The following is a 23,280-nucleotide window of genomic DNA, read 5'->3' as shown; positions in this document are numbered from 1 at the left end:
GGCTCCCTGACCCAGCTACAGTTCCTTTGACAGGTTTTAGGCTGAGAGAGGACAGGCCATTCATATGCAAAAGCCGCTGCGCACAGCTTGGGTGGGGTTTTAAAGTGGGTGGGGCGGGGTCTCAGGGGAATTCCATGGTGGCGCAAACAGCAATGGCTGCCAGTCAGCCCTGCACCAGGGAGGTCCCTGCACAGGAACAATGACCGCTGGACAGCACCTCCATCTGGAAGAAAGCTGCCTCTGCATTCCTGCCCTGATGCCAGACAGTCCATTTTCTCCCCTTATATGTTTTTATTATCACAAATTATTCCTGTTTATGCTGCGAGTTTTGGCAATCCTACTGGTAGTATTATGACCTTATGTTCCTTTTTTTTTTTTTAAATATATTTTATTGAATTTTTACAGAGAGTAAGGGAGAGAGATAGAGAGCTAGAAACATCGACGAGAGAGAAACATCGATCAGCCGCCTCCTGCACATCTCCCACTGGGGATGTGCCTGCAACCCAGGTACATGCCCCTGACCGGAATCGAACCTGGGACCCTTCAGTCCGCAGGCCGACGCTCTATCCACTGAGCCAAACAGGTTTTGGCAACCTTATGTTCTTTGTTTCAGGTAGAATAACTCCTTTGAATATTTCCTGCAATGGAGGTTTTCTAGTGGTCAAATTCCTCAGCTTCTTTATGTCTGGGAATGTTCTGTTTTCTGTGCTCATCAGCGCACTCTTAATTTCTTTAATTACCTGCTTCATTTCCAGGATTTCTCCTTGATACTTTTTTAAAATTTCAATTTCTTTGGAGAAATACTCGTTTTGTTCATTGATTTGTTTTCTGAGTGTGCTAAATTGCCTGTCAGTATTTTCTCACATCTCATTGAGTATTTTCAGAACTGCAATCATGAAATCTCTGTCATTGAACTCGTATAATTCCATGTGCTCCAGCCCGTTTCCTGGGGATTTTTCATTTGCTTTCTGGTCATCATTGTTTTTGTGGTTGTTTATGGTGTTCACTGTTCTCCTTTATTTTCCCACTTATCTCTGAGGAGGTCTTTCTATTCTGCTCCAGTAGATGGTGCTGAATTGCAAGATTTTTATCCTCTGTGGCCTCACAGTTTTGTGCCTCTGTGGTTTCCTTAGGGCTGTACCACCTTTGCTGCTTAGGAGTGAGGTTTGTTTTTTTCCTCACAGTAATGGCGTCCCCTGATCTCCACGGGTTCAGCCCAAGCATGCCTCCTGGGGTTCAATTACAGAGGGAAACTTTCTTCTGCAACAGATATTGGCCTACAGATAATACATTCCTGGAAACAACTCTAAGGGCAGTGGGAAGTGAGATTTGGGAGTCTATCAGTGGCAGGCTCTGTGATCTACTTTCTTTGCCTGAAAGCCCCACAGCCAGGCCCAGCCATGGGGAACAACTCTGTAGTGAGGCTGTCTGCTGACTCGCAGCTCACACATCCAACTCAGACCCCATTCAAAAGGTGCTCCCATGGTTCAGACACTCTCTCACTGTTTGTGTGCACAACCACACAATACCACTACTCCAGTGGCAATTTCAACAGCTAGCCACTCACTGGGTTAGCTCTCTGTTTGTCCCAACTGGCTGAGGAAATTGCCCATAACTGCTGCTGCCAGTTCCCAGCTGTGCTGCAGATATGTTGCTGCACTGTAGCCGTGTTGAGCTTACCTTCCTTCTCATCTTTCCGCTTATTCCAAGGAGGACACCGTAGTTTTTCCATTGTACAGGTCTCCAGGCCTGCACTGGTGTTGAGCAGGGACTTCTTTGTTGAATTATAGGTGGTTATTTTGTTGCAATGTTAGGGGGAGAGGATAGATGCACCTTTATGCCGCCATTCCTCTGACATCACTTTTAATTTCTTTTTAAAAAATAATCTTTATTGTTGAGAGTATTACAGATGTCCCCATTTCCCCCCCCCCATTGTTCCCCTCCACTCAGTTCCTGCCCCATGCCACCCTACTATCTGTGTCCATAGGTAAGATCTTCGGTTAATCTCTTTTTGCCTCCCCCTCCCCATTCCCTTTGAGATTAGTCAGTCTGTTCCATGCTTCCAGGCCTCTGATTCGGTTTTATTAACCATCTTGTTCATGAGATTTTTTATTGGTTTATTTTGATTTTTATATTTGAATGTTGATAGATATGTATTTGTTGCCATTTTCTTGTTCATATTTTTTATCCCTCCTTCTCCTTCTCCTCCTCCCCCTCCCCCTCCTCCTCCTCCTCCTCCTCCTCCTCCTACTCCTACTCCTCTGTCTCCTTCTCCTCCATCTTCTTCTCCTCTGTCTCCGTCTCCATCTCTGTCTTCTTCTTCTAATACCTTTCAGCATTTCATATAATACTGGTTTGGTGGTGATTGACTCCTTTAGCTTTTTCTTATTTGTGAAGCTCTTTATCTGACCCTCAGTTTTAATGAGACCTTTGCTGGGTAGAGTAATCTTGGTTATAGGTCCTTGCTTTTCATCACTTTGTATATTTCTTACCACTCCCTTCTGGCCTGCAAAGTTTTTTGTGTGAAATCAGCTGACAGTCATATGGGCGCTTCCTTGTAGGTAACTAACTGCTTTTCTCATGTTGCTTTTAAGATTCTTTGTCTTTAACTCTTCGCATTTTAATTGTGATGTGTCTTGGTGTAGGCCTCTTTGGGTTTCTCTTGTTTGGGGCTCTCTGGGCTTCCTGGACATGTATGTCTATTTCTTTCACCAGGTAGGGGAAGTTTTCTGTCATTTCTTCAAGTAGGTTTCAACATCTTGCTCCCTCCCCCTTCTGTCACCCCCCATAATGCGAATATTGGTACACTTGAAGTTGTCCCAGAGGCTCCTTACATTATCTTCATATTTTTGGATTCTTTTTTTCTTTTTGCTCTTCTGATTGGTTGTTTTTTGCTTCCTCATATTCCATATGGTTGATTTGATTCTCAGAATCTTTTACTGTTGAATACCTGTAAATTGCTCTTTATTTCAGTCAGAGTATGCTTAATTTCTAACTGAACCTTTTTCATGTCTTTGACATTCTCACCAAGATCCTTGAAAGTCTCATCAAGATCTTTGAGTAATCTTATAACCATGGTTTTGAACTCTGTATCCAGTAGTTTGCTTGCTTTCATTTGTGACATGTTTCTTTGTCTCCACATTTTGGCTGCTTCCCTGTGTTTGTTTTTATGCATTGGGTAGAGCTACTATGTCTCCTGGAATTGGTAGAATGGCCTTGTATAGTAGGGCCCAGTGGCTTAGGATCCCCAGTCACCTGAGCTTGGCACTCTAGGTGTACCCCTTTGTGAGCTGTGTGCATAGTCTTGTAGTTGAGTCTTGATTGCTGTTGGCGTCACTGGGAGGAATTGACCTCCAGGCCAAATGGCTGTGAGGACCAGCTCTGACTACAGTGGGAGAGCTGCTGTGCAAGAGGTAAGGCCCAGCTGTGAAGCAAGGCAGGCTGGTGCTAATGCCCGGTCTTGGGCTTTTTATTGATAGGTTTGGGCATGCTGTCACCAGCTGCAGCTTGTTTGAGAGATTTTAGCGAAGTCTGAAGCCTGAGCCAGGACAAGCAATTCATATAGAAAAGCTGCTGCAAACACCTTGGGTGCGGCTGCAAATTGGATGGAGTAGGGCAGTGGTTCTCAACCTTCTGGCCCTTTAAATACAGTTCCTCATGTTGTGACCCAACCATAAAATTATTTTCATTGCTACTTCGTAACTGTAATGTTGCTACTGTTATGAATCATAATGTAAATATCTGATATGGAGGATGGTCTTAGGCGACCCCTTTGAAAGGGTCATTTGACTGCCAAGGGGGTCGCGACCCACAGGTTGAGAACTGCTGGAGTAGGGTCTCAGGGAATCCTCAAGGTGGAGTAAACACTGTGAGCCACGCTGATGGAAACTCAGGTATGGCTGCCAGTCAGCTCTGCAATGGGGGAGGTCCTAGCATAGGAACAATGACCCTTGTGAGCACCCCTGTCTGGGAGAAAGCCACCTCTGAGTTCTTGCCCTGATGTCAGACAGTCCAGTTCCTCTCTCTATGTGTGCTGGAGCTCAGAGGTGTGGTGCACTGGCCCTTTAAAAGGAACAGCTGCATCTCAAGCAGCGTCTGTGTCACTCAGCCACAATCCCTGCTGGTTTTTACAGCCCAAAGTTTCAGGGACTTCTCTTCCCAGCTCTGGAATCCTGGGCTGGGGGTCTGGTGTGGGGCTGGGGCCCCTTGCTCCTCACAGGCGGCCTCCGCAGAGACCATCTCCCCCCCGATTAGTAAAAACAGCCCACATGGGTACCGGACCAGCCCCTTCAGCACCTCCACCCCTCCTATCTGTCTCAGTGTGCTTTCTTCTTTAATTCTCTAGTTGTAGTACTTCCATTCAGCTAGCTTTCAGATGGTTCTGAATGATGGTTGTTCTGTATTTTAGTTGTAATTTTGATATGGTTGTTGGAGGTGGAGAGTACTGGCATTTACCTATGTCACCATCTTGGTTCTCCTAGCCTGTTATATTTGGTCAAACATTTAATTGACTCACCCCTAATGCCTTGGCAGGGCCTGACCAAATGAGTTCGCAGGCCTTATATAGCCTGCAGGCTAGACATTCCCCACCCTTGCTTTAGAGAGTTGGTGACAGAGCTGCAGGCCATACTTACAATTGAGACTTGGTCCAAGGATGCTCAATAAGCCACTGTTCCCAGAACTATTCATTACATTGTATTTCTTTACCCACTTTACACACACACACACACACACACACACACACACACACACACACACACACCCGACTTTAAACTTAGTGATTTGTATGGTCTTAGTGGGCAATTTCTTTTTAAACTCTCACCAAAGGATATGTTTCCTTTGTTCTTTAGAGAGAGTGTGGAAGGAAGAGAGAGAGAGAGAGCGCGCGCGCGCGAGAGCGAGCACATTGATGGAGACACATTGAATGGTGTGGGGAATCAAACCTGCGACCCTTCAATCCATGGCCTGAAGCTGTAACCACTGAGAAAAACCAGCCAGGGCTTTAGTACAAAATTTAATTCTGGAAGTGATTAGGCAGAACATGAATGGCTAAGATCTGATGATTGATAGGTCTAGGAGGAAGTGAAGGAAGGAAGCCAAAGTCATCAAAGAATCTTAGTAGGCACTTATTGGCTACATGAAAAGTGGTCCCACTCAGAGAATGTGGGTAATTGGAAGATGAAGAGGCAATTACTTAAAATTCTATTTCTTTTTCTTTTGGCACATAAAATCATATCCATGATTTCAGCTTACAAATTCCATTAATATTCCCTATTCTTGGAAAAGAGTACGCAGCATTACTTCTTAATTTTTGTGTTCAAGCAAAATTACCTCTGGGCCACAGTAAGCTCTTTTTCCTTCATGTCATATTATGGACATATAAGTCTTAGGTTTTCTGTGATGTATGTCCTAAGGTTCTGGAACAGAATGATTACACATCATTTCTTTCTCTTCCCGGCTGTATCCTTTCTTTTATGTGTTTAGAAAATCTGGGCATATCTCAAACATGTATAGAAGTGCATTAAAAAAATACAAACACCCACGAACTACTCACTGGCCAGATTCAATAAATAAAACCATTTAGCCATGTATACTTATATGCTCTTTACTTTTTTTGAGAAATAAAGTATTAAAGAGTTGATTTCTCCTTTTTATCTTTTCCTAATTCCATTCCTCCCTCTCCTTTCCTTGAGGCCAACTCTATTCTGAGGTTGATAGGAATCCTCCTTGTTACCATACAAAGGTAATTTCTTAATGAGTTGTTACCTATTTTTAAACTTTTGAATTCAAAGGGCAGAGTAACTAATTTTATGGTTTCTATATCATGAATCATTTTCAATGACTCAAATATATATATATTTTTTCACCCTTGGGCAAAAGTAGTCACATTTGAGCTATTGCTAAGACTGTGCTTAACTACATAAAATATTTTTTGTTCTCTGATCAGATGTGACTTTCATTAAATAGCCTTTTTAATAAAAGGGTAATATGCAAATCGACCCTAATGGCAGAATGACCAGGAACGACCCATTGCTATGATGCATACTGGACACCAGGGGGCTGATGCTCAATGCAGAAGGTGACCCCTAGTGGTCAGTGCACTTCCACGCGGAGCTCTGCTCAGCCACAAGCTGGGCTGATGGCTGCAAGCTCAGCGGTGGTGGCAGGAGCTTCTCCCGCCTCCTTGGCAGTGCTAAGGATATTCAACTGTGCCTTAGGCCTGCTCCCTGCTGTCAGAGGGATGTCTCACTGCCAGCTTAGGCCCGAACCCCTGGGGAGTGGGCCCAAGCTGGCAGGTGGACATCCCCCAAGGGCACCTGAGCTGCCAGAGAGATGTCTAACTGCCAGCTTATTAGGCCCAATCCCCCACAGAGCAGGCCTAAGCCAGCAGGTGGACATCCCCCAAGGGGTCCCAGACTGTGAGAGGGCGTAGGCCGGGCTGAGGAAACCCCCTGAGTGTACAAATTTTCGTGCACTGGGCCTCTAGTCCTATATAATAAAGAGGTAATATGCAAATTGACCATCATGCCCTCACAAGATGGCTGCCTATGACCAGGCCGGCAAGGGGGTTAGTGAGGGACGACCAAACAACTGAACAGCAGATTGCGTGGGGCGACCAGGCTGGCAGGAGGGGCAGTTGGGGGCAACCAGGTCAGCAGTGGGGGCATTTGGGGGCAACCAGGTTGGCACAGGGGACAGTTAGGGGCAACCAGGCCAGCGGGGAGGGGTGCAGTTGGGGGCAACCAGGCCAGCAGTGGGGGCAGTTGGGGGCGATTAGGCTGGCAGGGGGAGCAGTGATGGGTGACTAGGCCAGCGGTGGGGGCAGTTGGGGGTGACCAGGCTGGCGGCGGGGGCAGTTAGGGGCAACCAGGCTGGCAGGGGGCCAGTTTGGGGCGACCAGGCAGTCAGGCAGGTGAGTGATTAGGAGCCAGCGGTCCAGAATTGTGAGAGGGCAGTGGTCTAAACCGGCAGTTGGACATCCCCCAAGGGGTCCTGGATTGGAGAGGGTGCAGGCTGGGCTGAGGGGACCGCCTCCTGCCCCCCATGCACGAATTTCATCCACTGGGCCTCTAGTACAGGGGTGGGCAAACTTTTTGACTCAAGGGCCACAATGGGTTCTTAAACTGGACCGGGGGGCCGGAACAAAAGCATGGATGGAGTGTTTGTGTGAACTAATATAAATTCAAAGTAAACATCATTACATAAAAGGGTACGGTCTTTTTTTTTTTAGTTTTATTCATTTCAAATGGGCCGGATCTGGCCCACGGGCTGTAGTTTGCCCACGGCTGCTCTAGTATATAATAACATTCCTGAAATATTCTTTAAAAAGTCTTCATATTTACCTTCTATATCTAGGGAGAGTGAGAGAGGAGAAGGGACAAAGAATGATTTTATTTTTTTTCAGGCCAACTTATTTGAAAAACTAATATTATAAGCTACAAAAAGTGAAGGAAACATACTTAATGTGTGCTAGTAGGACTTGTATCTTAGTTTAATAGTCTGTACATTTTTGATGCACTGTATTATGGACAGCAGCATGAAGAATTTAATGTTATATTGCAAAATGTTTGTGGTTAGTTTAGATGGGAGGTCAGTGTGATAACAGAGAAAATCTAACAATTAACTGTGCTGTTTGTTTTGTCAAAATATGCTGTCCAGCTCCAGAGTTTCCGATTTTGGAGAAGCAGAATTGGTTGATACATCTCCACTATATCCGGAAGGATTATGAAGCATGCAAGGTGAGAGATTGAAATGATAGGCAGACTTTGGTTAGGCGGCTGACAGTGTCTGTCACACACAGTTTCTATCCCGCTAATAATGTATGAAATTGCTGTTTTCCCATACTTGGTGTATTTGTTAGCCTTTGCTATGATAATGCTGCTTTAGAAACAACTTTAATTCCAATAGTCTCCAACAACAGACGTGTATTTATTGCTCATGGGCCTTCATATTGGCTGTGGGTTGGCTGGGTTTGACTACAAGGTGTGGGTCAGGTTCAGGTATGTTCCATGTGTCTTCTCATTTCAAGTAGAAAGTGGAGCCTGTATTTTGCTCATCAGAGTTTTTTCATATTTTTCTTAGCTTTACTAGATAGGTTTTAGGTAGGGGTTAGCAAAATTTTTCTTTAAGGGACCAGATGGTAAATATTTTAGGCTTTGCAGGCACAAATAGTCTCTGTTTTATAAGCTTAATATTCTGTTTGTTTGTTTTTGTTCTTTTTTTTTTTTGATAACCTTTAAAACTATGAGAGCTGTTCAAGAATAGGCTATGCAGGTTAGATTTGGCCTGTGGGCTATAGTTTGCCAGCCCCTATTGTAGAATAAGTGGTCATAACAAGAGAGTTGAGATTTTTAAAAAATCTAAATTAACTACTTTATTAGTAATTATCCTGGATTCTTACATTTGCTCCTTGTTCATGTCTACCCTTTCTTAAAAATGCTTGAAGGAATTTAATCATTCTTCAGAAGTATTTTTCTTCTTCCAGGCTGTTATCAAAGAACAGCTTCAGGAGACCCAGGGGCTATGTGAATATGCTATCTATGTCCAAGGTAAGACATATATTTCTTTTCTTCTTCTTCTTTTTTTTTTTTCTTAGCAGCAAGCGAGGATTTATTGAAAGCTGGCCAGCGTCAGCAACAGGTGCCTCCGTAGGAAGCCCCACCCTGCTGCAGCCCCGAGCCTTTCTCACGGAGCCTATTTAAGGGTGTTAACCATCAATGGAAACCGGTGTGGTGTCACACCTGGCTGGAGCATTTAACCACAACCTATCCTATCTAATAAAAGAGAAACATGGTAATTAGCATATGTCCGCTACCCTTCCCATTGGCTAATCAGGGCAATATGCAAATTAACTGCCAGCCAAGATGGCAGCCGGCAGCCAGGCAGCTTGAAACTAACATGAGGCTTGCTTGCTTCAGTGACGGAGGAAACCAACATTCCCCGCCTGCCTTGCTGGCCTCTGAGCTTGCAGTTTGAAACACAGTTACAATATAGAAGCTAAACAAAACCCCAGAAACCTGCTTTCAGCGAGCCGGGATCTCAGAGCTGGAGTTGATACAGTGTTTTGATTATAGAACACAAACAAACCAGATACCTGCTTTCAGCAGCAGAGGCCTCAAAGCTGGAGTCAGAGCTAAAGCTGGCCCAGAATAAAAAAGAAAAAATAGAAAAAAAGGAGCAGTTGGGAGCTTCAGTCACCCACCAGCCTGAAAACAGCCCTCAGTCCCTCACCCAGACTGGCCAGGCACCCCAGTGGGGACCCCCACCCTGAAGGGTGTGCGACCAGCTGCAAACAGCCATCATCCCCTCATCCAGGCTGGCCAGGCACCCCAGAGGGGACCCCCACCCTGATCCAGGACACCCTTCAGGGCAAACCAGCCGGCCCCCACCCATGCACCAGGTCTCTATGCAATATAGTAAAAGGGTAATATGCCTCCCAGCACCAGGATCAGTGGAGCCGCGAAGGCTCCTGGCACCGGGATCAGCGTGTCGGGGCAGCGCCCAAACCCCCTGATCACCCTGCGGCTCTGTATGTGACAGGGGAAGGCGCCCCAACCCCCTGATCAGCCCTGCTCTGTGCCTGATAGCGGGGAGCTCCCCAACACCCTGATCGCCCTGCGGCTCTGTGTGTGACAGGGTGCAGCGCCCCAACCCCCTGATCGGCCCTGCTCTGTGTGTGACAGGGTGCGGCGCCCCAAACCGCCCCCCCCCCCCCACGGGCCCTGCTCTGTGTGTGATGGGGTAGAGCCTTAACCTCCCCATCAGCCCTGCCCTGAATGTGACAGTGGCAGCGCCCCAAACCCCTGATCCGCCCTGCTCTGTGAGTGACAGGGGGGAGCTCCCCAACCCCCTGATTGACCCTGCTCTGTGCGTGACAGGGTACGGAGCCCCAACCCCCCTGATGGGCCCTGCTCTGTGCGTGACAGCGGGCAGCGCCCTGCCGGGAGCCGGTCCATCCTTGCTGTTTCAAGGGACCTGGCATATATAGCATATGGTTCTTAATATGTTTGCTCACCTTCTTGGTGCTGTGTTTTAACCAAGGTCACCTCTCCGAGAAAGGTTGAATCCCCAGGTAGGGATTTTCCCCTGAAGTTAGGGAGGAAATAAAACCCCTCAACTAAGTGCCAGGTGGGTAATTAATCCCTTTAACTACGAACAATCATGCTTAAACTACATAATCTTTTCTCCCTGGAATGGAGATAAGAAACGCCCTAACCTTTGTAATAGAGATTGATAGGATTAAATCAACTGGTATAAATACAGTTGTAACAAGACAGAAACACTCAGAACTTAGAACACAGAACTTAGAACACAGGGCTTGGAAGACAGGACCAAGAGAGACAGGCCTAGGCACAGAACCTACACAGAACGTTCTCTAGAGGCAGAAGAACTTCGCTGGCGAGAGCATGCTGGAGGATCCTGGACAGGGACTGGCCTCGGAGCCTGGAGGCGGAGCCTGGAGAGAGCATGGCTGGGGATCCTGGACTGAACCTGACTGCGGAGATTGGCAGGAGAGCCTGACTGGAACCTGGTGACTGAGCCTGGCTGGAAAGCCTGGACCAAACCTGGCTGGAGAAGTCCCTGTGTCATTCCTTCTTCGCCGACTCCATCCACACCTTTGGGGAACACCTGGACTCACTGGGGCAGGACCCCAGCAGCGCCCCAACCCCCTAATTGGCCCTACTCTGTGGGTGACAGGGGGTAGCGCCGCAACCTCCCCATCGACCCTGCCTTGAGTGTGACAGGGGGCGGTGCCCCAACTCCCCAATCGGCCCTGCTCTGAGCCCGACCAGGGGCTGCACCTAGGGATTGGGCCTGCCCTCTGCTACCCGGGAGCAGGCCTAAGCCAGCAGGTCATTATCTCCCGAGGGGTCCCAGACTGCGAGAGGGCACAGGTCTGGCTTAGGGACCGCCCCCCTCCTTCCCAAGTGCACAAATTTTTGTGCACCACGCCTCTAGTTCCTTTATAAGCTCAATGGAAATTGGTGTCACACCTGGCTGGAGCATGTCCGGGCCTCCAAGAAGTACAGATTAACATCAAGATACATAGAGTACAAAGAAGTTACAAAATTTTCTTTATGTCAGTTAAAGGTTACATATCTATACCCATTTCACTATATGACGCTAAGCGTGCATGCCCATCACAGTCCCAAAGCTACTTCCATATGTTAGGTGTTTGTTATGATGGCACCCCACTTCCAGGTACCAGAATCTGTATTAGTTATCTTTTGCTACTGTTGTGCCCAGATTTCAAAGTTCCCAAGACCCCCAGGGAGCCCGTCAGTCCGATGCAAAAGCAAAGAGTCATTCATTTCAAACCCGGGTTTGGCTCCCCTGCCACACTCACCGATGCAACGGTAAGCTCCAGTGGCCGAGAGAGAGAACTCTGTGTGGAGAGAGGCTTTATAGGGGGCTGGGGTAAGGGGAGGAGAAAGGACTGTGGGCCCTGCCGATTGGCCAGGCGCCAGTCGGTGTCTCATTACACAGGATGTGGTCATAGTAATGGCGTGCACTTCCCTTGACTATCATTGGCCAGTCCAGAGAAATCCTGGGCGTGGCGAGCAGCGGCTTGGCTTCCAGGAAGAAGCCTTGCTGAGCACATGGCCAAGGTAAGATGGAGGGCATAGCCCTTACCCTGGGGCAAGGTAGAGGGCGTAGCCCTTACCCTGGGGCAAGGTGGAGGGCGTAGTCCTCGCCCTTTCATTCCCCCCTTGTCTTGGAACTTCCGGCTCAATCATGAGACGGACTGCATTTCTATTCCACCGTTGCTAGAGGCCCATACTGGGCACACAGAACTATCAACTGAACTATCCCTATAAGCTTAACAAATGGCCCGGTGGAAGGGAAAGAAACCATTTTAGATTTAACAACTTCTATTGAAACAGGATTTTTCTTCTTAAAATTCCTCCATGGCTATTAAAAAGCCAAATCAAGATTCCTGATGTTTGCATAAGCACAACAAGAATGGTAACTGACTACCTTTGCTGGAATTTCATGGTTGAACCTTAATGTGCCTCCTAGGGCCAGGAAGCCAAGCCATCCAGCTGCCATCAGGCCTGCCTGCAGTATCTGCTGAGTTAGGTGAATCCCTCACCTGTAGCAACTCCACCTGAGCCCACGCTCCAGGCTTTAAGGCCCATCTCAGTAGCCCTCCTACTCGTTGCGGCCCAGAGTGTGTGGGGGCTCTGCAGGGATGCAGAGGCATCTTTACTGCTCCCCTTCTACGCCAGTGATGGTAGGGCATGGGCCTGACGCTCCAGCGCCAGCCATCTTCAGGGCTCTCAAGCAGGATACCAGGCTTTCTTCGTGGCATTCTTAGTGGCTTCAAGTCTTTAGAGCTCGGACAGGGCTCTTTAAAACATGATACTCCAGTCAAAGTTTTCTATTAATAAAACCACTATTAGGAATCAGTCTTATTGTATCTATGCAAAGCCTGATGTTTGCCATGACTTATTTAGCATTGCCAGATTTCGGAGGAATTACATAAGGAGAAAACCATATTGATCTACTCTAAGATTTTCTGACTTTCCTTGCTAATTCCTTTTCATGGATTTAAAACAAAACAGTAACTGTTGGCATAAAACCTTCTTTCTATGCATAACCATGCCTCAGACCTTCTATTCTAAACAGGCTTTTTCCAGCTTTACTACCCCTGACATGGCATGGTGACTCAGGCCTGCAAGACAGTATTACAGGCTGCCAACTGTTAGCTGTCTCTCAAAAGAGACCAAAACCTGATGGGCACCCTTCCCTGCCCAGTTGGGCACCTGCCCTCTTGGCAGCTAGGCACCCTTTACTTTTGGGGGTCACCCCACACAGTCCCCTTTCAGGATAACCAACATACATTCAAACCTGCAAAAGAATCAAAGGTTAATATAACATATCAATACAATAAAACATAATATTGGCATCATGGCCGCTTCAGGCAGCCAAATCTTCTGCTACTAAACATGTGATCCTATAAATTGTCCATGTCTCTTTGGAGCCATGTCCATGAAGTTGCAGGCATTATCTAAGTGTATTACACAGTCCTGTGGGGGCTCCTGGTGACAGGAGTGATCGCGAGTCATGTTACTGGCATCAGGCAGGTCGAGCACGCCGTAGCTTGAGCTTGAGCGGGTTGCGTTGATCTCGATCGATGCTCCATTTGGTGATGAAGTCTTTCCGGGTCATGGATGGATCCGCTGACCGGACGTGAGTGTGATGGACCCAGGTTGCGACGTCGTCTACCTTGAGAGCGTTGGGGTTTGTCAGCACCACAGTGTCTCCCGGCGGTGCCTTCTGACGTAGACCCAATCTCCTGGTCTGTGCTGATGAGGAGTTGGGGTTGGGCTGGTCTTGTAGATGGCGTGGAGGCACACGGCCAAATGTCCTCGTGCGCCCTCTGGAGCCCTCTCAAGGAAAGAGATTAAGAAAAGCCACCCAGTCCTCGCCAGTCTCAAGTCAGATTCCTCCTCTCTTGGAGAACTTCAAAGTCCTGATGGCTTCTAGGTAACCCTGTTTATCAGTTACAGCAGCAACAGGTACCAAACCCTTGCAGTACATTTGACCAGATTCATTCCTGCCCACCTTTACAGATTCTAAGGCCCATTGTTTTCCTTTAACCAGCGAGCTAAATGACACTGGCCTGTATTATTTAATTCAGCACAGGCAGGGGGAAGGGCCCATGGAATCTCTGCCCTGAGGAACTGTGAGCCCCACCCTTAAATGTCCCAATCAGAGTAGAAAAGCCACAAATACCTTTTAAATCTACCCCAGAATCCCAAAATCCCAACCTAGCACAGAATATACTTCCACACTTACATGAACAAATAATTATACCCAAGTAGACATATAAACATCAAATAAACATCCAACTTACACCCTTTCAGTGAACAAGTACTTTTACAGTCTTGGGATCTTGAGCAGATAGCAGGAACATAGCCCAAATCCCCTGATGGGGCCTGACAGGAACAGATGTGGAGGCCTCCCTTTCCCACATCCCAGGACAGGACTTTTGACCTATGTCTCATCCAGATAGAAACAGTACTCATATTGAACAAGGAAATCAAGACTAAATAGACACGATAACTAGATACATTCCCCATTAAGAACTTCGAGGTGCATGCCACATTTATACCACAAAATACCAACAAATCAGTTTCAGTTGTGTTGAGATACAGAACAAGTCCCTGAACAGAGGCAGTAGAAAACTGCCTAGGAATGCTTCTTTTCTACCTTTTTAAAAGATAGGCCAGATTCGAACCCTTAGCCAGTCCGAGCTTTGACTTCCCTCCAGAAGTCCCAGAGATGGTGAATACCATCTAGAAGCCATTCCTCCAGATAAAGGACAAGTCCCTTAGAGATTCTTGATAATCTACATCAGTAACACATTGGAAAACCAAGGCCAGAAGTACCCTCAGACGTTTCAGGGGTACCAAGGAAGAAGTTAGGCCATGTCCAGCCCTTTTCACAATCCACCATCAGTGACCAGTCCCAGCTCACTGGTCTACCATCCATTTATCATACCAAGGCCATGCTTTCCAGGTAGCTAGAACTTTTAAACCACAGTTTCTACCTGAAATAATTGTACTTTACTTTAGAAATTGGATTACTGCTATCCTGGCATAGCTGCTAAATTTCAAAATGGTCACAATTTTCCTGCTGGGGAATTCAAGAAGCGAACCCATAACTATTAAGGCCAAAACAGTCTCGGGTTTTTATTCTGTACACAGCAAAAGGTCAAGTTCAGCTCAAAACTATGCGCACTCGTTTTTAAACTGGTCTTTTCCTTTACATGTGCACAGAAATCCTAGATGCATTTATGAATTTGTAAAAGCTTTTCAATTCTCTATCTACAAGCCCTTTAAGAAATACAAGCTCTATTGTCGGCCCTTATAAAGCCAACTGCTCAAAACATTGGTCTATCATATCACTAAAATTATATTAAGACCGTGATTGCTAATTTATTAAGCACTAAAGATATCTTCTTAAAAATAGTATTAAATAAATCTGAGAGGCAGGCACACTTTCTGCCCCATCTGCATTTCCTTAGTAAAACTCCGCCTTAAAACTCCACCCCTGAAATCCCATCCTGCCTCAGTGAGCAGACATTCCTTTTGTGATTAACTAAGTCAGAGGGAGGGGCCTTTACTGTTCCAAGATGGCGACCCCCAGGGGAGCGGCATGCCATGCGGCCAACATGGCGGCTGCCAAGTCAGGCAGCTCAACATTGTGGCTGTCTAAACTGTTCTCTGGCAGAAAAGATGATTTCCTCATTCTCACAATAAACAAGGGAAGAGCAAACTAAAACCCCTAAAAGATAGATGGCCAACATTATATTGCAGAACTTTTTAAAATCTTAGGTAGCAAATTAAATACGCTAGCCTAAAACCCTATCCGAAAACGGACGGTGCGCACGTTAGTTTTAAGCCAGCTTTTCTCCTAACACGTGCACAGAAATCCCAGACACATTTACTTGGGGAGGGGGTGACCTGTTTCCACAGATCCTCACTCAGGCGGCCGCCCGACCGCCACACAAAGGAGGGGGGAGGGCAATCCCCCTCCCTCCACACTCGCACACTTTCACCAGACATTCATTCAGAGTTTAAACATTCCATTCAATTCCTAACAACTTCCCAAGCCCTGAGGGAGCTCTAAAGCCTCCCCCAGTCTCCTTGAAATGATCAATCACAATACCCAAAGGTGCAGTCTGAGTCCATCCCATAACATCCATCCAGTACAAACACAGAACACTGAACAGGGCCCGAAAATACAGGCTTCCAATTCCATGGAAGCCAAACCCGAAACCTAGACAATGGCCTTATACCAAACTAGCTAGCAGGAGCAACCTGCTTTCCGCGAGGGGCATATCCATCCCTCGTGAGGGGCATATCCATCCCTCCTGGGGTGAGGGGCATATCCATCCCTCCTGGGGAGCGGAACGTCTTCCAACTCTCCCCCGCCTGTGGTCGTTCACGGCGCGTCCGCCTAGACCCCTCAGGCAATTACAGATTCCAGAAACGAGCTCACACTGAACAGAACATACAACAACACACACATACCGCGGTCAGTCAGACTCTTCGGATCGGGGGTCCCTCGATGGTCTTGGGAATCCCGGACGAGCCCCCAAATGTTGTGCCCAGATTTCAAAGTTCCCAAGACCCCCAGGGAGCCCGTCAGTCCGATGCAAAAGCAAAGAGTCATTCATTTCAAACCCGGGTTTGGCTCCCCTGCCACACTCACCGATGCAACGGTAAGCTCCAGTGGCCGAGAGCTATTTCTTTTCTTCTTGTTAGAGGAATGCACACTTTGCCTAGGTTTCTGGAAAAAGAGCAAACAACTTACGCTTAAATTCAAGTGAGTGTGCCGCAAAGGTTTTTTTTCAGTGTTGGTTTTTTATTTGATTTTATTTTTAAATACAGTGCTACATTTGCTTTAATTTATTTTTTATTTTTTTATTTTTATTGATTTCAGAGGGGAAGGGAGAGGGAGCGAGCGATAGAAACATCAATGATGAGAGAGAAACATCGATCAGCTGCCTCCTGCACGCCCCCTACCCGGGAATCTAGCCTTCAACCAAGTCATATGTCCTTGACCGAGTCGAACCCGGAACCCTTTAGTCTGTGGGCCAACGTTCTATCCAATGAGCAAAACGGGTTAGGGCCAGTGTTGGTTTTTTAAATTGGAACATAATTCTTAGGCTAGATTTGACCTCAGAAATGACTGGTTATGTTAAAAAAAAGTTGCTACTATCCTTCATCCCATTTCTAGTTTCTGCCTAGTGTTTTTCAGAATGGATATTAGGGTCCTTGCTTCTGCAGTAGTTTCAGGCCCAGAAAAGGCTTTGAAAGGGTTCCTTGTAATGAGGCTAAAAGAGATGAGGAAAGACTTGAGGATTTTTAGTAAGGTGAGTCAGGATGAAGGGAAGAAGCCCAGAGATATACAGGATAAAGCAGAGAATAAATGAAATTCATTAGAAATCAAATATGAAAACCATTGCCTGAAATTTTACTCTTTAGTGCCAAAAGTTGCATCCCTAATTTTCCCATGAACTTTCTTTTTGACCTCTTTTGTATAAGTGAGTTATTTTGTTGACCACTCATTGCCTTTGTGGTCTTCAGATTTGTATATAATTTTTTGGCATAATTGGTAAAATATTGACACATCTAGGACATCATGGCAAAAAAAAAAAGTACTTTTATTCCCAATGTCACAAGTTCAGTGCCTCATAATAGTTAAGCATGTAAATTCTTTTGTTGTTGTTGTTAATCCTTACCCTAGGATATTTTCTATTGATTTTTAGAGAAAGTAGAAGGGAGGGGGAGAGACACAAAGAGAGAAACACCGATATGAGAGAGACACATTGATTGGTTGTCTCCCGACCAGGGCTAGGAATCAAGTCTGCAACCAAGGTACATGTCCTTGACAAATTGAACCCGGGACCCTGCAGCCCACAGGCCAACGCCCTAGCCACTAAGCCAAACCAGCTAGGGCAAGCATGGAAATTCTTCTGAAAACTTAGGCCTAGGAAAAAATATTGATTCTGAATGGTTGCTATACTGATAACCAAGTCTGAATATTACTGCATTTTTTTTTTTTTTGCCAGAATCTCCTTGTTGGACATGGGGTATGATTGTCCTTGCCCTATTTGGGGAACTCTCTGAAAACTGAATTATGAATTATGATAAATAGAGCATCTGATAAGGGAAGGTTAAGAATGTTTATGTGTAGTTTATCTGGTTATTTGCAAGGCACCGATTATCTGTGTGATAGATACTGGGAGTGGAGAGGGTTAGGTAAGTTTGAGGCACCTTATTAAAAAGGTTTTAGCCTAGCTGTGCCCCTGCGCTGGGTGCACAATGGCGCCAAGGTCCTTTCTCCTGATAGTGCAAACTCTTGATTCCTTCTTCCTGCATCCATTTCCCACTGAGGTCACCCAAGCAACAGAAGCAACAGAAGCAAAAGCAAGGGTGGTAAACAGTCGGAGAGGGCCATGTCTCATCCTCTTCCTGCCCCTCCCTAACTTCCATCCACCACCCACTGTCGCAGAGCTGTAAAAAATGGGCAGTTTTCAGAGGCACAGCTGGAGCCTGCAGGAAGTGGAAGATCTAAATATCTTATATTCAACTAGAGCTGCAAGCTATCTAAAGGAAGGAAACTGCAGTGACTACATTCAAGATTGTAACAGGGCTCTGGAACTTCATTCTCAGTCAAACCTCTTTTTCAACTGAGCAATGGCAATGAAACCTTAGAGAAATATCAGAAAGCTTATGTGAATTATAAAAGTGTTCTGCAAATAGACTGTGGAATCCAGATAGCAAATGATAGTATTAACAGAAGAACAAGAATTTTAATGGATCTGAATGCATCTAGCTGGTGGGAGAAGCTGTCACCCATCGCTTTAGTACCCATTTCTGTGCAGTTGTGAGCTTGGCAACCTGCGGCAGAGATGCCCCCAGAGTAAGTGGGAGATTCCTGCAGCCATTACCAGCTGGGCATCACAGATGAAAAAAAGTTTAAAATTCTTAAGAAAGGAAATCAATGTGTAAAGGACAAAAACTATAAAGATGCCCATGGTAAATAACACGAATGCTTAAAGATTAACAATAAGGAATGTGCTTTTTATACAAACAGAAGTTGTTACTTGAAGCTGTACCAGTTTGCAGAGGCAAAGCAGGATTGTGATTAGGCGCTTCAGATAATGGGTATGTGAAGAAGTCAAGAATCATCAGAAAAGTTTAAATGATCTCAATAAAGTTCTACTAGACTCAAATATTGAGGCAAAGGTGGAACTAGTAGCCAGATTCCTTAATATTAAGGAGTAGAGGTCCAGTGCACAAAATTTGTGCATGGGGGGGGCGGTCCCTCAGCCTACCTAGCCTGTGTCCTCTTGCAGCCCAGGACCCCTCACTCCTTACTGCCTGCCTGCTAGCTGCTCCTTAGTGCTGCCGCAGAGGTGGGAGAAGCTCCCGCCATCGCTGAGGCGCTTGCCAGCCGTGAGCCTGGCTTCTGGCTGAGCAGCGCACCCCCTGTGAGAGCGTACTGACCACCAGGGGGCAGCTCCTGCGTTGAGCATCTGCCCCCTGGAGGTCAGTGTGTGCCGGGGTCCAACCCCAGCGGGTCCAGGGGTCCCCAAAGGTGTGGACGGAGTCGGCGAAGAAGGAAGAACACGGAGACAGTGTTCAGTTGATCAGCAGCCTAGCCAGGATCTCTAGCCCGGATCTCCAGCCAAGTTCTGGTCTGGATCTCCAGAGAGGTTCTGTGTCCATGTTCTCTTGCTAGGTTCTCCAGGCAGGTTCAGTCACCAGGTTCTAGTCAGGCTCTCTTGCCAACCTCTGCAGTCAGGTTCAGTCCAGGATCCCTTGCCATGTTCTCTCCAGCGAAGCTCCTCCATCTCCTGGTTCCCTGTAGGTTCTGTCTCTCTTGGTCCTGTCTTCCAAGCCCTGTGTTCTAAGTTCTGTCTCTTTCTGTCTTGTTACAACTGTATTTATACCAGTTGATTCAATCCTATCAATCTCTATTACAAAGGTTAGGGCGTTTCTTATCTCCATTCCAGGGAGTAAAGATTATGTAGCTTAAGTGTGATTGTTCGTAGTTAAAGTGATTAATTACCCGCCTGGCACTTAGTTGAGGGGTTTTATTCCCTCCCTAACTTCAGGGGAAAATACCTACCTGGGGATTCAACCTTTCTCGGAGAGGTGACCTTGGTTAAAACACAGCACCAAGAAGGTGAGCAAACATATTAAGAACCGTATGCCATATATGCCAGGTCCCTTGAAACAGCAAGGATGGACCGGCTCCCGGCAAATTCCCCCTTTTTTATTTTTTAAAAGCAGGCATTAAAAAGAAAAACCTGAAATGCTCTCTTGTATCCATTTTAAGAGTAGGATTGGCGCTTTCCGCTATTACCTGAGTCCTGATCTATCATCCCAGGGAGAGTTTGCCAATCCTGCACTTTCCCAGGGTAGAAAGGCTGCAGTGGGGTTAAGGATAAGGCTCCTTGGGCCTACCTTCTCCCATGCCATTACATTTACCTTTCCTTCCTCAGAAAAGCATGGACATACTTCTTGTATAAAACATTCTGTCTGACTGGGAGTAACCTAAATTCCTCTGCTAGCAAGCATATATGTTAACAGATCAATACAGAGTCTTTTTTCTTTAGACTCAGTATGGCACATCTTCTTAATCTAAAGATCAATACAGAGTCTTCTTTCTTTGGACTCAGTATGGAACATCTTCTCAATCTAAGTTCTGTACTATCCACCTTCTTACCCTACTTATCTTCTATAAGGAGGTCTGCAGTATCCTGGTGGAGTCCTATCCGTCCCGAGCGTGGGGGTTCTCATTGGGGGGGGGGGGGGGCTTACCTATGGGAATCCTGTTCCAGGGGTTCCCAAAGGTGTGGACGGAGTCGGCGAAGACTATCCACCCTATTCCTACAGTGGAGTCCGATCCGTCCCGAGCGTGGGGCGCTTACCTAGGGGTCCCTGTTCAGGCGCCATATGCCGGGGTCCAACCCCAGCGGGTCCAGGGGTTCCCAAAGGTGTGGACGGAGTCGGCGAAGAAGGAATGACACGGAGATAGCGTTCAGTTGATCAGCATAGCCGGGTTCTCTTGTCAGGGTCTCCAGCCAGGTTCTGTGTCCAGGTTCTCCAGGCAGATCCAGTCACCAGGTTCTAGTCAGGCTCTCTTGCCAACCTCTGCAGTCAGGTTCAGTCCAGGATCCCTTGCCATGTTCTCTCCAGCGAAGCTCCTCCATCTCCTGGTTCCCTGTAGGTTCTGTCTCTCTTGGTCCTGTCTTCCAAGCCCTGTGTTCTAAGTTCTGTCTCTTTCTGTCTTGTTACAACTGTATTTATACCAGTTGATTCAATCCTATCAATCTCTATTACAAAGGTTAGGGCGTTTCTTATCTCCATTCCAGGGAGTAAAGATTATGTAGCTTAAGTGTGATTGTTCGTAGTTAAAGTGATTAATTACCCGCCTGGCACTTAGTTGAGGGGTTTTATTCCCTCCCTAACTTCAGGGGAAAATACCTACCTGGGGATTCAACCTTTCTCGGAGAGGTGACCTTGGTTAAAACACAGCACCAAGAAGGTGAGCAAACATATTAAGAACCGTATGCCATATATGCCAGGTCCCTTGAAACAGCAAGGATGGACCGGCTCCCGGCAAGTGTGCATCATAGCAACTGATCGTTCTGGTCATTCCACCCTAATGGTCGCTTAGGCTTTTAAAATATAGACTAGCGGCCCGGTGCACAAAATTTGTGCACTGGAGGGGGGTTGTTCCTCAGCCCAGCCTGCCCCCTCTCACATACTGGGAGCCCTCAGGGGATGTCCTAGTGATGGCTTAGGCCCGCTCCCTGCTCCCCTTGGGGAGCGGGCCTAAGCCACAGTCTGGCCTCCCTTTGTGGGAGGTGACCGGGCTGATCAGGGGAAGGCACCAGGCCCATCACCCCGCTATTGCAGCCACTGCCAGTCACTGCAGCCACCAAGGTGTTTTCATCAACATGGACTCCAGTCCCTTCACCATGAAAAAATGACAACTTTCTTTAGGCATTTTCAAGATGTGTCTTTCATAGGATATGACATTTCTTTATTATTATTTTTTATCCTCAGCTGAGGATATGTTTCCATTGATTTTTAGAGAATGTGGAAGAGAAAGGGAAAGACAGAGAGAAACATCAAAGTGAGAGGAACACTTTGATTGGTTGCCTCCTGCATGAGCCCTGACCTGGGCCCTGGCCAGCTGGTACATGCCCTTGGTCAGAAATGAACCCAGACCCTGTAGTCGGCAGGCCGAGGCAGTATCCATCGAGCAAAACCAGCTAGGGCAGGATATGACATTTCTTACCCCTCCAGGAGCAGACCTTCATTTTTTTCTCCAGGAGTGTGGTGAAAACCCTAGATCACCTCTTTGGATTCTTATTACCCAAATTACTAAGAATATTACCAGTGGCATACAGGGAGCTTAGCCAATGAGTGGTCAGAAAAAGTGTTTCCTCTGTAGTTCACACCAATCGCCAGCTTGGTCCCCCCGGCCCAGGCCTGATGCCTCTGGCCCAGGCTTTAGGCCTGGGCAGGGGACCCCCATCTCCCCACCAATCACCGGCTCCACCCTCGCCCAGGCCTGACGCCTCGGCCAGAGGCATCAACCCCCATCACCCTCCCATCGCCGGATCGGCCCCTTGCCCTGGCCTGATGCCTCCACCAGAGGTGTCAGGCCTGGGCAGGGAACCCCCATCTCCCTCCCATCACTGGCTCCGCCCTGACCCAGGCCTGATGCCTCGGCCAGAGGCGTTGACCCCCATCACCCTTCAGTCACTGGATGGGACCCTCAAACCCCTCTGATTGCCGGCTCTGTCCCCCGCCCAGGCCTGACGACTCTTGCCCAGGCTTCAGGTGTGGGCAGGGGGCCACCATCTCCCCCCCATCACTGGCTCCGTCCCCCACCCAGGCCTGATGCCTCTGGCCCAGGCGTCAGGCCTGGGCAGGGGACCCCCAGACCACTCCGATTGCCAGCTCCGCCCCCCTGCCCAGGCCAGAGGTGTCGACCCCATCACCTTCCGATCACCAGATTGGCCCCTTGCCCAGGCCTGACGCCTTGGCCAGAAGCATCAAGCCTGGGCAGGGGACCCCCAGACCCCTCCAATTGCCGGTTCTGCCCCCCGCCCAGGCCTGACGCCTTGGCCAGAGGCGTCGACCCCCATCACCCTCCGATCGCCGGATTGGCCCCTTGCCAGAGGCGTCAGTCCTGGGCAGTGGACCCCCATCTCCGCCCGATCACCGGCTTCTGGGGCCAGCCCGGATCGGATCCGATCACTGGCGGCAGGCCGGCGGCTTCTGGGGTCACACACGGGGGCCTGGATGGTGGCTCTTGCGCTGGCTGCTGCACTGTCCCGCCCTGCCTGCAGTATGCAAATTAGCTGCCATCTTTGTTTGTGGTTAATTTGCATATCACGCTGATTAGCCAATGGGAGGCGTAGCGAAGGTATGGTCAATTACCATGTTTGTCTATTATTAGATAGGACTAGAGGCCTGGTGCACTAATTCATATCCCACTAGGGTCCCTCGGCCTGGCCTGCGGGATTGGACCGAAACCAGCTCTCCAACATCCCCCTGGTGATTAGTGCACGTCATAGTGACTGGTTGATCGGTCGATTGCCCCCTGGTGGTCAGTGCACATCATAGTGACTGGTGGACTGTCTCCCCCCTCTCCCGTCGTCAGTGCACGTCATAGTGAACGGTTGAATGGCCTTACCATATCATTAGCATATTATGCTTTGGTTGAAAGGCCGAC

At 47.6% G+C, this 23,280-nt stretch overlaps 1 protein-coding gene across 3 annotated transcripts in view; it reads left to right on the top strand.

Moving 5' to 3' along the window:
• BBS4 (Bardet-Biedl syndrome 4) overlaps positions 1–23,280 on the top strand; it is a 146,808-nt gene that overhangs the window by 61,727 nt on the left and 61,801 nt on the right. For all 3 annotated transcript variants that reach the window (XM_059657891.1, XM_059657884.1, XM_059657874.1), the window contains exons 3-4: positions 7,660–7,739; positions 8,486–8,549. In XM_059657891.1, the coding sequence (XP_059513874.1) occupies positions 7,660–7,739; positions 8,486–8,549 (144 nt within the window). The remainder of the gene's footprint in view (positions 1–7,659; positions 7,740–8,485; positions 8,550–23,280) is intronic.

Source organism: Myotis daubentonii, chromosome 1 (assembly GCF_963259705.1).
Source record: "Myotis daubentonii chromosome 1, mMyoDau2.1, whole genome shotgun sequence".
Lineage (NCBI taxonomy): Eukaryota > Metazoa > Chordata > Mammalia > Chiroptera > Vespertilionidae > Myotis > Myotis daubentonii.
The sequence above is the reverse complement of the archived record's forward strand: the minus strand, read 5'-3'. Positions and strand labels throughout refer to the sequence as shown.